We start from the raw sequence: 16357 nt of genomic DNA on the forward strand, positions 1-16357 counted from the left end.
CCAAATCAGGTACTTCACAATTTTCCTGTTCTTTGCCACAGAATACTGTCCACTTGTCTGTCTGTCTCTGTCTGTCTGTCTGTCTCTCCTTCCCTTCCTCCCTGGCGCCCTTCTCTTGCAGACTGCCGTCCTATCACTAAATCTGCATTATCTCTTCGCTTTATCCCTTTCATTCATTGTTTCCTGCATCCCATGTACCCTCTTGATTTCCTTCCATCTCTTCTGTCTTTGCTTTCTCAGACTCACTCGCTCCTCCCTTCCGTCTCCCTCCTCCTCCTCCTTTGCTCCCCTACTTCAGGTTCCAGGCTCTCATCCCCCGACAGTCGCCCCTCCTTCCCGCGCTCTGACTGTCTTACCCTAGTTGGAAATGCAGCAGACCTCTGAGCCTGCCTCCATTGGATGCGAGGGACTGTCACTCGGCGGCAAGAGGCGCTCCTATTGGTCGGGCTGGAGGCGGGGCCCGAGCGGACTATAAAGACCGGGCCCGAGGCGGCGCGCGGAGTGGCTGACTGGACGGGCTCTGACGGGACCCGCGGAGCGGACGCCGGGCGGTGAGCGAGCGCCGAGGGCCGGGCGCCGGCTCGGAGCAGCGGCTCCCGGCACTGCCTCCCCTCGCCTGGTCAGGCGGCGCCGCCACAGAGCCGGGCCCGTCGCCGCGGTCGCCGCGCAGCCCCCAGGGCCCCGCCTCTCGCACTTGCCGCCCGCTCCGTCCCGCCGCCGCGATGAGCGAGGTGAGCGGCGCCGCCGGGCCCCACCGCTCGGGTCCCGGGGGTCCCGGGGTGCGGCTCCGGTCCCGGGGGGCGAGGGGGCCGTGCAGTCCGGAGTGTCCGGGAAGCGACGGGAAGAGGGAGGCTTTACGTCCCCGCTGCGGATGGTGCTTTGGGGGGGCCGCGGTCTCAGGTGATGAGTCGCCTCCTGGGGCGCTGCTCCCCTCCGCGCCCCGACTCTGGCCCCGTCTGGCCCCGGGCTGCTGCTCTTGCGCGCCGGCACCCCACAAGGACTGCAGCCCCCTCCCCTGCGGGGCGTCCTCCCCTCCAGCCTCCAGTCCCGAACAACCGCTTCAGGGGCCCTGTCTGGCCTTCAGAAGCGGCAGGGGACCTGTCCCCTTGGAGAGTGGACCTCCCTCCTCAGTGCTTCTTCCCTCCTCGGCCTTTGTCCGGCTCCGTGGTGTCCGTCCCAGCCGGGCCCAGTCCACGGACTGGGGTGTCCTCTTTCCAAAGGACGCCGCTCTCGGGAGGGGGTCACAGCAGAACTGGGAAGGACCCCGCCCATGGCCCGACTGTGTTTGTAGCACCGGCTCATATTCAGGAACCGGCATCGTCCTTCCCGCCGAGCGCAGTCTGCGCGGTAGCCTCACAAGCGTGCTCTCTGCGACCCCTTTCCGAGTACCTGGGGTCTCATGTCAAGTCTGACCGCTCCGCTGTATGCCAGATGCCAGCTCTGAACCCATATACTTACCAGCTGCGTGGTCTTAAGTGAGCTAGGGAAGCTCACTTCTGTGCTTCAGCTTTTTATCTGTAAAATGAGGATAACTGGTGTTCTAATGATTAAATGAGATCGTATATGAAGGTACGTAGAACAGCAGCTGGCACAGGGCAGGCACTCGATCTCTGTCGGCCGTTCTTATCTCCGTTTCTTTTTCAGTGTCACAGAAATTCTCAAGGATAGCAAGCAGCTCGGTGAAGCCATAGGGCCCTGGATCCTAGGTCTGTTTAGATCGTCATCTTTCGTCGGAGCTCTGCTGGCTCCCACCGAAAGTTGTCGTCCGAGGAGCCAATTCGTGCCAACTGCTATATTGTCCTGGTTGCCATGTCCACCGGGCGTATCCTGGAAAATTCAGCGAGTCTGGAGGCTGCAGATGGCAAAGTGGTTTCTAGTCCCTGAGCTAGTTGTGACCGTGACCATGGCAGCCTTTCGAAAAGAAAAAGAAAAAAAAAAGTTCACTTTTCTTTCCTCTTGCTTCTTTCAGACCTAATATGAGAAGAGAGTTTTTCTTTGCCCTCTTTTCACTGAGGTCTAGAGTTCAACGCCCCCCCCCCTTGTGTTTCTAAATCTGAAAGTTGCAATTCAAGCCATCCCCTGGGAGTTTGTGATCTGAAGGCTATGCCAATGTGAAGATGCGTGGTTAGTCGGAGCTTTTTTGGGGGAAGTGCATGGCCTCCCTGTAGGACACACTACAGGGGCTGACATTTAGGGTGCTGTTTGGTGGAGTGACAAAGCTGTTTCAGTGGCAAGGAAACAATCTGGTGTTTCATGGGAGAGTCAAGTCTTGACTTGGCAGCTGAACTTGGGAGAACGAGGGGAGTGGGATGGGGGTGGAGACTTGCCGTCAGTGTGTGCGGGGGCTGCCCAGCCTCAGGTGGTCAGAGGAACTCATTCCAACCAGCAATTACCTCCAAAGCCGCCTCCTAATCAGAGCTGAGCCTGGCTTCAGGGATGCGTATTTGTAAAATCCAGAAGCAGCCACCTGGGTGAACACAAAGACCAGCTGTCTCTGAACCAGATCCCCAAAGGGTCTCTGCTTCCCTAGAGGCCAGGAGCCAGCCTGTTCTTCCTCTTGTGAAACCGTGATGAAAAGCGGAAGTGTTGCCCAGAGCTCTGGAGCTCAAGGGAGACTCTAGACTGTGTCAGGTCTCTCAGCCCAGCCCCAGGGATCTCCTCTTCCAGGTTGAAGAGCCTGGCCCAGGAAAGCCCTGTGCACCCAGACTCTTCTGTAAGCCTCACATCCCCACCTGCTTATTTCCTTACTCCAGAGAAAATGCATGAAATGAGAGGACTTGGTATCTCTTTAAAGATTCCCATTTCAACAGAACAGAAGCTGGAGAGGACTCCAGACCCAGAACCACTGAAAGTGCAGGGATTCCGGTGGGGCTGCTGGGGAGGGTTTGGGCTCCACTGGGCCTCGGTGGCCGTGCTGCCCCTCGGCACTGCAGCGGGCCATGCCCTGTGTGTGCGTGTGGAGGACGAGCTGCAGGGCTCCAGCTGTCTGCACTCGCGGCTGCAGCAGGACTCCATGGCTGTGGGTCGCTGGCCGCCCTCCCGATGAGGGGCTCCCTCGGCTTCCCGAAGCCTGGGAGGTGCAGTCAGTCCCTGAGAGCCCTGGCCTGTAACCTCTTGTTGTGGACGTAGCTTAATGCTGTGATCCTCTTGCATGTCTCAGCTGGGAGGAGCCCCGCTGGAGGGATCCGCTGGTCCAGCGGTCACTCTGTTGAAATGGGGGTCACGGACACGTGGTCACTGTCCTCACGGTATCTGTGCTGTGTTTTGGCTGCAGGGGCTGGAGCAAGGGACAGGTCAATAGACTTGTCACTGGGGGACAGCTTAGAAGTGGTACCCCTCCTTTTGTTACTCTGCTTCTGTCCTCCTGGGTCAGAGGAATGGGGTATCACACTTCTGGGGGCAATTTCTCTTTTCTGTGCTTATCTTTCTGGCTTCAGGCTTCCCCATGATGGAAGTTTGTGTTATATCTTCTGTGAGCCAGCCAGGTAGGGATTTGGAGGAAATCCAGGTTTCTCATTCTCATTGGTATTTCGTTATTATTATGGTTATATTCACATATAAAATCAAAGCACTAGCTACTGGATGCCGGAATGCCTCCCGCCTCTGGAAATATCTGTCTTCTGAAGTAAGGAAGCTAGAACTTGGATCTAGAACTTGCTCTTCTGGTTCTTAGGCAGCCACCCAGGTTGTTGGCTTAGCTGCCTGAGCAGGAGCCTCTGGCTGGTACAAGTGGATGATTTCGTCATCCTGTGACCCGGGAATAGGGACAACTGTTTTCCTGAGCCACAGCTGTGATCAGTCACCTCTTAGAGTGTCCAGTGTTTCTAGGGGAAGGCGGCCGTACATAACGTGGCTGGAATCCACAACACAAATCTGATGCATAGTTGGTGTCTGTGTCTGTGGAGGGTCTTAACTGATGAAAGTGAGGCGACAGGGCTTCAGAGGGAGGGGAGGAAGAAGAATCAGGTCAGTAACCGTCTTTTCCAGGTAGTGGTTCTGTGAATACCTCCCCCTGTTTTCTTTCTATTTATCTACAGTTCCATATTGTTTTTCAAAATTCTGTTTTGAAAAACAAAAAACAAACCAACTTAAGTTGGTGTACATTCTTCAAGATACAAACTCAGGTATCTTTCACCAAGAAAATCTCAAATAATATATCAAAACATTTTAGTGATATAATTTCCAAGTTTCTAAGGAGCCCATAGTCATCCGGAGCACTCTTCCCACTTTACGTGTGAGGAAACTGAGGCCCAAACCTTAGCTGAGTCTCCACAGTCCTAGAACCAGGACGAGGGAACAGACTGCGGACTTCTTGTCCCAGAAGACCTTTCCGTAAGAGGACTCCCACATGTCCCCTAGTGAATACGGAATGATTGAATTAACATGGGACTTCTAAGGAATATATTACAAATAGTTTCCATTGGCAAGCTAAGCAGTGCAATTTAATAAATGCTGCACCAGTGGACAGAGAGAGAAGAGGGACCGGCCTGGGATGATATTTATCAACCGGGTGCATTTTGGCAGACCAGGCGGGCCAAGTCTACCCTTTTGTACAGGATCACGTGCGGTGACTGCCAGGGTGGGGTAGGCCAGTGAGTGGGCGCGAGGGAAAGCGGAAGCCTGGGGGCCCCCTCTCCACGGGCCTTAGTGTCCATCACCGATTTGCACCACTGCAGAGCATCCGAGACCAGAGGAAGCAAAGAAATGAGAGCACTCTCGGACCCAAAGCGTTTGACTTGGAGGACGCAGTGCAGGAAGGCAGGTGTCTCCCTGTGAGCAGACAGGCAGCGGGCGTGGAGTCCCCCCTTTAGCCACTTGACTTCCAAGGATAGTACACAGGCTCCGGGAGGAGAAATGTAGGAAGGAGGAAAAGACGAATGAAGTCGGCTGGCAAAGTGAGCGCCGACAGTGTCCTGGGATCCTGGAATCCCACGTGCATGATTTTCTAAATCCATCCGCCAGATCCCGCTGCTCGAAATGGCTCGACTTGCCCCAGAATTGTTTTACCTGCCAGAGTGCGCCAGGTCAGAGCAGGTCTCCAATCCCTCTTTCCAAGAGCTCTGCATCCCTGCAGGTGCCGGTGAACAGTCGTGTGCTCCCCACCCCACCCCGCGGATTGCTGCTTCCGCCCAGGCTGACTCCCAGGCACGCCCACGGAGGTTTCCCAGCCCCCACGCGGGAAAGAGGGGCCACGTTCTGTGGTCCTGCCGCTGCCTCCCTCCCACACAATGCCCTGCGGCTGAGTGTTTGCTGTGTAGGCTGCGGGGGGTATTAATGCATTTATTTTGGGACATTAACGCCATGGGTGGGATGCACATTGAAGATTATAGTAATAAAAGATGCTTTGTCAGCTCCCCCAGCCCAGTGTGGGGTGAAGACAGCTGCAAGCTGTACGCGGAGCACCACAAAGAACCACTCATTGCACTGCCGGAGCCCATGCTGGGGGGCCCCCCGCTGGGGCCTTGACTCATGAACACCTGGGGGGGGGCAAGGAACTCTGCCTCTGAGTCCAGGGGGGGAAAAAGGGGTGCCGGGGACTGCAGGGAGAGGGACAGACCCGGGTGGGGAGCTCTGCTCCTCTTGGCACGTGGGATATAAGGCGTTAGGGTTATACTCCATGTATTAGGAGGAGGACATGTGTATGCGGAACCTGGAGTAAGGATTCCTTGTTCTATTTCTGTTAGTATCTTGAGGGTGACCTTGAACAAGTCTTTTTGAAGCTGTTTGAAGACTGCAGCTGGTTGCTGCACTGAAAGAATTGAAACGGTTCCAACCCGGCTCCCAAAACAGCGGTCTAGGGTCTCTCAGGGGCTGCAGGAGATGCCGAGGCCTGTCTGCGGCCCTCTGGCAGTGACCTTCACTTGCCATTGAGCGAGAGTGTGTCAGCAGGGAGAGAGGCGCCCCTGGGGGGCTGAAGCCTCTGTCTCCACTTGGAAGCAGATGCAATAACTCCTGTCTCCCTCACTTTCTGCGTCTCGGAAGCAAACAGAGAGCTTACAAAGCCTAGGATTTATGTCAAGACAAAGGCAAGAAAGAGGTCTTTGGAGCTCATATTTAGGATTTTTAGGATTCAGGCCCTTTTTTGGTTTCCCGGCCCTGGTCTGTGGGACAGGATCTGAGTGCCCGGTAAGCAGAACGGCTAGGATGTGCGGCTAGGATGTGCGTGATGTGTTTTCACCGCCCAGCATGTATGCCGGCAGGTGTGATGGCTCCTTCACCCCTGCTGGTTGCTGATAATCTGTGAGCTGTCTTTAAAGGCTGAGGATGGGGAAATCTTGGTAGTTTACCCTTCCCAAGGTTAGTTCTGACTTCCTGCTTGGAGCAGAGGGGTGACACTGTCTTGCCCCTTCTGGTGACAGTGGTTGCTGTGTTGCTGTGGCAACATCATTACAGATGAAAGAGACAAAGAAAGGAAGAACCACAGCTAGAGAAGGGGGCAGGGTAAGTGCGGCCCAGAGTCACTGGGCACCAACTCCCAGTAGTGGCCGTGGGTAGCGACGTCTAAGGTGCTCCCGCTTGGCCTGTTCTTAGGTGCTCCCGCTTGGCCTGTTCTTAGGTGCTTTGCCAAAACATGTCCTTCCGAGCCAGCCGCAGCCCACGCGCTTGGCTGTGTGAGACAAAGCCCTGACCAAGGACGCCAAGTTTGTTTGCTCCTGAGCACTAGTCTCAGCTCCCTGCAGTCCACACCTCAAAAAAATGCCTCAGGTGCTTTGAAATGAAACGTGAACATTTACAGAGGTTGTGCTGGAGGGCCCCTCCTGTGCCCCCTCACCTGGCAGAGCTGCCGGGGCCCCAGGGCTGCAGGCCAGGCACTGGCTTACAGAGTACAATCTCCGTCCAAGCAAACCACTGTGGGGCCCTTACCAGAGGTGGAGAGCCACTGCCAGCATTTTGGGGGGCTAGACATTGGGAAGACAGGGACATTATGATTTCTGGGGTGGTTTAGAGTAAAAAGAGATCAGTCCTGAGACTCCCGTGCCAAGGGTCCTTAGAGCCATCCCACGCACACACTCCCACTTAGTGACACGAGCTTGTCCAGCTGTTTGACTCCAGGTGACTCCAGGGGGCATCAGACGGACGTGGGTGCATCCTGCATGAATGTGGACTCTGTTCCACCGGCGCCACCACTCCTGGTGTGTGACATTGGGGAAACCACAGCCTTGCTGTGCTCGGGCCTCCCATCTGCAGAAGACACACGACATCTACTTGATGGGTGAAAAGAACTAGAGAAAATGTGTGTGAAATACCTGCATGTACTAACATAGTTATTATTTTGAAGGACTGCGCCTCGGGTTGAATAGAAGAACAGGTCAAGTTACAAGACCATTCACCATGTTGCTTCTCCCAGCAATTTCAGGCTTGAGAAAATTTTAATTCACATAAACAAATATCTATTGAGTACCTACTATGTGCAGTATAGAGGTGGCAGTTAATGTGACACAGATAAATGGGAACTAGGGAATCTGGTGGGTGGGGGTGGGTGGTAGGATAGATACACGATGGCTGTGCCACAGGTAACCTGAACTAACACTCTTGGGTAGGCCTCCCCCTGCCCCCTCTGCTCGTTTCCAGGCCCATGTGCTGAAGTGAGGAAAAGCGCTAAGCTGGCTCCTGGCACCTTCTCACGGCCCTGAACTGGCCTCGCAGGCGTGCCCCTCAGCCGGCTGCACTCAGGCTGGTTTCAGAAACCTAGATGAGGTGGTGAATAGAGCGCAGCGGGAGTGCTGTCATTCATTCAACAGATGCTGAGTGTCTGTCGTGTGCAGAGGCAAGTGCTAGACTCCGGGGCTACAGTAGTGGTGAGACAGACACCACCCTACCCTCACGGGAACCCATGTGCAAACGGAGGACACAGACATTCAGTAGCTAATCCCCAAATTATTTTTAGTGGTGTAGGGAGAAGCATGGGTGCTGTGACTGGTAATGGGGGCCCTAGTCTAGTCTGGGGAGCTAAGGAGCCCTTCCTTCAGGACAGCTCTGAGGGCTGATTCACTAGATAAAAGGGAAGCCGGGATAAGAGAACCATGAGCTGAGGTCCAGAGGTGGGAAGGGACGTGGCATATTCCTGAGATGAGGACACTGAGTGATCAGAGGTGGCCCAGACCATAGTAGGAATTTTATTTTTCCTCCTCAGAGCCTTGGTGCACACGTGGGCTCTTGTGGTGGTCTCTGTACACACAGCATCAGGGTGGCAGCTGTGGGGGGATGGACTACAGGGTACTGGGGACATAAAGTGAACGGGCCTCGTACTGACCTGGACATGCAGTGTGAAGCAAGGAAAGGTGTGGAGGGCGATTTCTAGGTTCCTGGCCCGCACGCCTGGACGAGGAAGCACACTTCAGAGGACCAGGTCGGGCAGGTGGCACTGACCCCGTGGTCCTGAGGGTCCTGCACAGCATGCATGTGAATGAAGACTGAGCTCAGAGGAGACATCTGGCATGGACACCGCCTTCTGAGCCCTCGGCGGCTGTGATGCCCAGTGCGGTGCCCACCTGCCACAGGCAGCTCTTGGCCTTCCTGACTAAGGAACAGCCTATTAACTAAAAGTCAGTACAAGTCTAGGCTTTCTTCCTCGGTCGTGCCAGCCACATTTCAAAGTACTCGATACCACACATGCTTAGTGGACGCATATAGGACGGCATGGAATAGGACACTTGTTTCACTGCAGAGAGCTCTGTTACAGGGTCTGCCGAGCTGTCTGTAAGGGGCCACATGGTGAGTGATTTGGGCTTTGTGGGCCACGTGTCTGTTGCAACTACGACACCACTGTTGTCTTGCCAAAGCGGCCCCAGATAATGGCAGTGGGCATGGCTGTGTTCCAGCCAAACCTTGTTTACAAAAACAGGCTGCAGACCAGATCTGGCTGTGGCTATAATTGGCCCACGCTGGGAGAGATGATAACTGGAGTTGCAGGGACAGGTAAGATGGTCGAGGAAGAGAGAATACAGGAGAGCCCCACCCTAAGCCTTAAGAGCCTCCCATACTAAAGGTTGGGCAGATGTGTCCAGAAAGATAGGTGAAAACACAGGAAAACCGTGGTGTCCCAGGAGCCACGGAAAGGTGAAATGCCTGAGTGGTGAATGCTTCAGGAGGTCAAGCCAGGTGCAGCTGACCTTTGTATTTGATCTAGCACCTTCGAGAGCATTGGGCACCTAAAGAAGAGCGGGAGCCGCAGAGGAGTACAAGCTGGGGTGACGTGGGTTGGAGAGGGTGTGGGAGGTAGGAGATGGAGACGGAGAGTTCTGGAAGTCTAGCTATGAGAAGGAGAGAGACATACGAGCAGCCTGGCCCGCACCCCCACCCCAGTCATCTTTCTAATTGCTCCTTCTCAGTCTTTGCCGGCTCGTTGACCTCTCCTTAACCCTTTTTCCCCATTTAGGAAATTCAGGTACAATTTACATGCAGTAAAATGTACCTTTGTCAGTGTATCGTTCTATGAATTTTGACAACTATATACGATCAACATACAGAGCGGTGCCGTCGTCCCTAAATCCCTTTGTAGTCACGCCTGCCATGACTCGGGCCTTAGCAGCCACTGCTCTGTCTGCTGTCCCGAGAGTTGGGCCTTTACCAGAAATGTCGTGTAACTGGAATTTTACAATGTACGTGTGACCTTGGGGTCTGGCTTCTCTCATTGATCGAATGCATTGGAGCTTCATCCACAGTGTCGTGTCAGCAGTTCATTCCTTGTTTGAATCGCTGGTTGGTATTCCGTCCTATGGAGTCTCCAGTTTGTTCATCCTCAGCTGATGGGCATTTGGGTAGTTTCCAGGTGCTGGTGATTTCGAGTAAAGCTGTTATACACATTCACTTACCGCTTTATGTGTAGACGTAAGTATTCATTTCACCTGATACCTACGAGAGGGATTGCTGGGTTGTATGATAAATGGATGCTGAAGAAACTGCCTAACGAGCTATCCCATTCTGCATTTCCACCACTGATGTACGAGAGTTCCAGATACTCCCTATCTTGCCCAGCGTTTGGTGCTGTCATTTTATAAAACCGTTTTAATAGGTGTGTAATGGTATCTCCTTGTTTTCACTTGAATTTCCCCAGTGACTAATGTTATACATCTTTGCCTGTGTTTATTTGCTGTTCATGTATCTTCTCTGGTGAAGTGTCCAAATACATTTCTTGCCCATTTTTACAAACTGTATTCATATTATCGAGATTTGAACGTTCTTTATGTAGTCTGAATACAAGTTCTTTATCAGATATGTGATTTGCAAATATTTTCCTCCAGTCTGTAGCTGGTCTCTACATTCTCTTAGAGTGTCTTTCAAACAACAGTTCTTAATTTTAGTGAAGTTCAATTAAAAATTTTTTCTTTTATGGGTTGTGCTTTTGGTGTAGCTCCGAAATCTTTGCTTACCCCAAAGTTGCAAAGAATTATTTTCCCTATATTTTCTTGTAGAAGTTTTATAGTTTTAGGTTTTATACCCATTTTGAGTTAATTTTTGTATGGGTACAAGGTGTGGATTGAGGATTTTTGTTATGCTTTTTTGTTTTTGCATATGGCTGTCCAGTCATTCCAGCACGATTTGTTCAAGAGATCCCCCTAACCTTGTAATATTGGAGTTCCTCAAGGCTTGGCCCTAGACCCAGTTCTTCTCATTCTGATGTTGGTTGGAGAAGGAATTCAGATTGAAGCAGGCTATTTGTTTGCTTGCTTGTTTGTTTTTAAGAGAGGGAGAGGTTTTACCTACAAGACAGTGAAGGGGCTGATGGTGAACAGCCCTGGAAGTGCAGAGGGGAGCAGGGTCTAGAGCTGGATGGAAGGACAAGACATCACCTGAATGCTGACAAGTGCCTGGGAGGAGGTGTGGGCAGAGAAGGGGGACTGCTGTGTCACATCCTTTTCTGCGGTCTCAAAGCCCGAAGGAAACAGACCCCTGAGGCAGCAGGCCTCTCCCCATGAGAAGGGAGGCACACAGCTGTGAAGTGCAGAGGAAACAAAGTAGTCTCCCGGGGAATTGGCAGATACCAGAGATGAGAGGAGATGAAATGACGGCAGGGAACACTGGGGTCATCAGGCCCAGAGGTGAGGACGAAAGGAAGGGAGGAAGGTCGGCAAGGAAAGCAACTGGGGCCCTTTGGGGAGGCAAGAGCTGTGGGCCTCCCAGTTGCTAATGCGCGTTTGGTAGTGTTGAGAGCTGAGAGACGTGGACCCCTGGGGGGCAGAGGCTGAACGGAAGGAAGCTCCAGGCTCAGTGGAAACTGGGAATAGCAGCCTGAAGGAACACAAGGGGCTCATTCGAATGGAAGCAGTGGGATGAACTTGTGCTTGGAGTTCTCAGGATGTGCTGGGAAGGAGGATGTGGCTGTGTCAGAGCCCCCCCTGCTCGCATGTGGCCCCACTCGCACACACACAGCGCTCAGCCTGGTGGGTGCAAACGTCAGGTGAAAGCCAGAGTCGGGTGGTCAGGACAAGGGCAGAGCTGGCAGCTGAGTCAGTCAGCCTGGTCGGGGGTCAGGTTCTCACATAGCATGTAGGATTTCTCCGTAACGGAGGGCAGGACCTTGCTCCCGTGCTCCCTGTAGGGTGTCTGGGGACAAAGTGGTGGGGACTGTGGACGGAGAGACTGGCCCTGAAATCCAGCTACCTGACTGGGTGAAAGGAAATCAGGTCCCTGGGACTGTCCTTCCAACCTGGGGCTGCTCTGCGTGGGGGAGTTTGTCCAGTTAACTCCGCCTCACATTGAACATGCTCCTCAGGTGTGTCCACACTCACGCTTGCACACACACACACTATTACACACACACGCACAAATGCACACACCCTACCACACGTGCACACACAATCGTGCCTTTGGCTGGAGATTAAGAAAAAGCAAAATGTTAACGAGCGTGAACTCTGGAGTCAGGTTGTTTTGATTCAAATCCTGGCTTTGCTACTTCTTAGCTGTGTGACCTTAGGTGAGTTCACCTCCGGAGCTCAATTTCTTCTCTGTAACAGGAGAGTAGTAGCAAGACCTGCCTTACGGGCTGTTACAGGGATGCAGTGTGTTGATGTGTGTAAAGTGCAGAGAAAAGGGGCTGGCACGTAGTCAGCGTTCTGTCTGTGACTACTAGTAAGATCAGGTGAGGTGCACGGTGCACCCCAGTTATCTCTGGTCCACCCTCCGGCCTTCCCTTCCCCTTCCCGTGCCAGCTGCATCAATCTTGCCGGTCCTCAAACAGGCTGCTCACTCCTCCACGACAGGGCCCTGAAAGCTCTGGCCTGGACACGCACCTCTACCAGCTCTCAGCTCAGGTGCCGGCTTCCAGAGACACTTTCCGGGCCCTTCTGTGAGCTGTGCGGCTCCATATATACCCCAGCACTCCCTGCCTTCCTCCTTCCCTGTCTCTCCTCTGTAGCATTTAACAGGATAATCATTTTGTTTGTTCAGTTGCCTGTACCCTAGAATGCAAACCCCACGAGGACAAGGCTTTCGTCTGTTTTGTCCTCTGCACTTTCCCTGGGCCAATAAAGCCTTGGCGGGTGAGTTCTGATGACCTTTCTCCCGCCCTCTGGTCTCAAGACGCACAGCTTCGACTATGGCACACACCTGGGAATAGGAGGGCTTGCAAGTGATGGTGGTGAGTCTGGGGTGGCACCTTCAGCTGCCTTGAATGGCTGATGTTCTGATTTTCATTTTCCAGCTTAACACCAAAACATCCCCAGCGACCAAGCAGGCACCTGGGCCAGAGGAAAAGGGTGAGTCGGCTTGGGCGAGGCGGTTTGTAGAGCAGGGGAGAGACACCTGGATAGAAGGACAAGTAGGGCTGTCAGTCTGGAAGCCTTGAAAGTCAGGTGTAGCGGAATGTGGGTGAGTGAACGAAGCACTGGGTTAGAACGACTGTACCTAGGGGGGCTGCCTTGCACTGTTTCCTAAGAAGCACACCTGCCAGTACTGACAGTGGGTTTGAGAGACTGGCTCTGGAGTGGCTGGAGACAGGCCCACGATAGGAGGAAACTCATCGGTGATCCCAGCCACTGTCTCAATCAGAAATTGAGGGCAAGCTGGGGAGAGAGCGTGTGCCCTAGGACTTCTGTGGGATTCTGGAAGAAGTGGTGAGAGGACAGCGTGGTGGATAGTAGCAAAGCCCCCAAGTAACTCTAGCTAAGTTTCAGCCGAGGGGCCGTGATGCGACTTCCAGGAGAGTTACTGGGCAGGCATTCTCGGGGCTAGCAAAGATGGGGGCTCCCAGCGTTCTGCAGGAGGTGGACTTCAGCCCCTGCGTTTGGGGCCAGGGAGAAGGGCGGGCCAGTCCGGAGCTCGTGTTCACACATCTCGGAACCACCTGCAGGCAAAGCCGGCAGCGCCAAGAAGGCCGAGGAGGACGAGGAGATTGACATCGATCTGACGGCACCGGAAACGGAGAAGGCGGCCCTTGCTATTCAGGGCAAGTTCCGGCGGTTCCAGAAGAGGAAAAAGGACGCCAGCTCCTGAGTCGCCAGCCTTGCAGTCCCCCTGCTCCTTTCCCCTCTCCACAGCCTGACTCCATGTGTCTTTGTTCCTCTAGCCTGTCGTTGAGGCAAGTTCAACCCTTATGTGTTGTGTTGTGTGGCCCCTGGAGCCATCACAGCAGTAGGGGCACAAGGAGCAGAGGGAATGTGAGGGATTCGGAAGCTGCCACTTGCCTAAGGGAGGACCAGCCTCTCCCTGGGACGGGCCTGCCTACCAGGGCTTTGGGGCTGAGAGGAGGGCCCCTGGCATGGTGGGGGTGGGGAAAGGTGGTCACAGCAGTCCCCCTTCAGGTAACAGCCCCTTCATACGCTCCTGTAGCACCACCTCCAACTTCCCTGCTCCGAGCTAGGCCACAGTGAGGACTGGGTCCCCCTGCCGGCAGACCTGACTCAGGCAGCCTCCAGTTCATTCATGCTGAGTCCATAAGCTGCAGGGGATGTCTCTGGGGCTCGTAGCTGCCCCCCAAACTGGGCTTCCTCATCTGGGCTGGGAGCATAGGGCAGAGGCAGGGAAATGGGGGCTCTGGCAGGTGTGGGGAGGAAAGAAGAGTGAAGGGGGATCTCTGAAGACACCGCGACCACCAGGAAAGCGTGCTATGTGAAGGATTCTTGGGGCTCTGCTAACCTGCCTACCTCTGAGCCCCGACATTTAGCTGTCCCCAGAGGCCACCCAAACCAGCGACCCTGTAGCTCCCACCTGCCCCACTGTGGAATCAGGACAGGAGAGGAATAGCCACTTTGTGTGATTTTAGCATGTTTCATAATTATATAAAAAACCCTTAAATGGGGTCATGTAACCTCTACTTCTGTTTTTTCCTGGGAGGAGTATGAGTGTTGGCCTGAACTGGCCTCTGGGGCGGGGGTGCGGGTGGGGGGGCAGCTGCACGGACTCCATGGTGGGAGAGGGGACAGCACTGCCTGACCACGTCCACACGGGCCACGCTGTCTTCGTCTGCTGTGTCACCATCGCCGGCTGCACACCTGCTGGAGCCTGTTCCCTTCTGTCCCCACCCGGCTAAGGGCACATGTGGTGTGTATCCCTCTGAGGACAAACCCATTTTTCCTTGCTCCCTGTCCCCAAATGACTATCCTAGCCGTCCCTGCTGCTTTGTCTCCCTCCTACTCCCCCACACCTGTTTTTCACACTTAGGGGAAAGAGAAGGTGACTCGGTCTCACTGAAGGCTTTAAACCACAAATTAAATAAAATGATGGCTTTCGAGTGAGTTTACATTGCTGAGAAATGACGTCCATGCACTGAAACCAGAGCCAAATGCTTGAAGATCAAGCAAAGAATGCTGTCTCCCCAGCTCTCCTCTCTTCCTACTACTCACCCCTCCTTTCTTGAATCAAGAATACAGAAGTCGAAGCCGAGTGGCCGCCACGTGGAGGGAGCCGGGGACCACGTCCCTGGAAGGGAACCCACGTCCCAGCGCTTCTCCATGCCCAGCGAGCCCATGGCTCCAGGACATCAGGAGGACGAGCAGTGATTCACGGGATGGCCTGTGTCACAGGAAGTAGCTCCTGATGCCCGAGGAAGGAACTTACACTGGGGTCTGTTCTGAGTGCAGTCTCGTGTTGGTAGTGGCTTCTCTCCTGGTCTCATGGGCAAATGGGAGGGCAGCTCTTTGCCTCACCTGGTGTGGGTCCTGTGTGGCCTGTAGCGCAGGGGCATTCTTGTCCCCTCGACCCATGGACATGACGTGGGGATCGCTGGTCTGGCCTGTGCACGCAGGCAAAGCAGTGCTCCCTGCTCCCACCCCTGGGGGAGCCCGTCACCAGTCCCCAGCCGCCCCTGGGGGCTCCCCCATGCACGGTATCTGCTGACTGTTCCTGCCACAGACCTGGAATATGGTGCTGACATGATTTTTCCCTTTATCATCGCTTGCTCCAAAAGTTGTATACTTGTCCTCATACATATTTTTTTGACAATCCATATTATTTTATATTAATTTCAGGTGTGCAGCATAGTGGTGAGACACATGTAATTTGAGATGTGATCCCCCTGACTAGTCTAGCACCTACCTGGCACCATACATGGTTATTACCATGTCATTGACTATATTCCCTGTGCTTTACTTTATATCCCATGACTATTTTGTAAGTACCAGTTTGTATGTCTTTAATCCCTTCACCTTTCTCGCCCCCAAACCCCCTCCTGTCTGGCAACCATCAAAATGTTCCCTGTGTCTATGATTCTGTTTCTGTTTTGTTTGTTCTTAGATTCCACATATAAGTGGCATCTCATTGCATCTGCCTTTCTCTGTCTGACACACTCCACTCAGCACAATACCTTCCACGTCCATCCATGTCCCCACAGATGGTGAGAACCCATTCCCTTCCCTGGCCGAGCAATAGTCCACTGTATATATGTACACCTCCTCTTTATCCATTCTTCCTGCGATGGGCACCCAGGCTGCTTCCACATCTTGGCCATTCATTGTAAACAGTGCTGCAGGGAACATATGGAGGCACAGGTCCCCTTGAAGTAGTATTTGGGTTTCTTCAGATAAATACTCAGAAGTGGGATTGCTGGGTCCTTCTTTGTCTCCTGTTATAGCCTTTGTTCCAGTCTATTTTGTCTGGTATAAGTATTGCTATGCCAGATTTTTTGTTTGTTTGATTCTATTTTCATGAGATATCTTTTTCCATCCCTTTACTTTCAGCCTATGTGTGTCTTTCAATCTGAAATGAGTCTCTTATACACAGCAAATGTAAGGGTCTTGTTTTCTTAACCATTCAGCCCTCCTATGTCTTTTGCTTAGAGTATTTAATCCATTTACATTGAAAGTAATTGTTGATAGATATGTAGCTATTGCCATTTGATTATTCATAATTTTGATATATATTTTTTTCCATCTTAAAGAAGTCCCTCTAACATTCCTTGTAATACCGATTTGGTGGTGAA

The 16357-nt window shown here is 53.3% G+C and overlaps 1 protein-coding gene across 1 annotated transcript; it reads left to right on the forward strand.

Annotated features, from left to right (window-relative positions):
• The first annotated feature begins 515 nt into the window (after window positions 1-515).
• On the forward strand, window positions 516-14675 carry PCP4L1 (Purkinje cell protein 4 like 1). Its single transcript, XM_033093504.1, has 3 exons — window positions 516-731; window positions 12644-12698; window positions 13292-14675. Exons 1-3 carry the CDS (start codon window positions 723-725, stop codon window positions 13432-13434), a joined length of 207 nt encoding a protein of 68 aa, XP_032949395.1. The 5' UTR covers window positions 516-722; the 3' UTR covers window positions 13435-14675.
• The last annotated feature ends 1682 nt before the right edge of the window (window positions 14676-16357 follow it).

The sequence above is a fragment of the Rhinolophus ferrumequinum genome, chromosome 22, assembly GCF_004115265.2.
Source record: "Rhinolophus ferrumequinum isolate MPI-CBG mRhiFer1 chromosome 22, mRhiFer1_v1.p, whole genome shotgun sequence".
In the NCBI taxonomy this organism is placed as follows: domain Eukaryota; kingdom Metazoa; phylum Chordata; class Mammalia; order Chiroptera; family Rhinolophidae; genus Rhinolophus; species Rhinolophus ferrumequinum.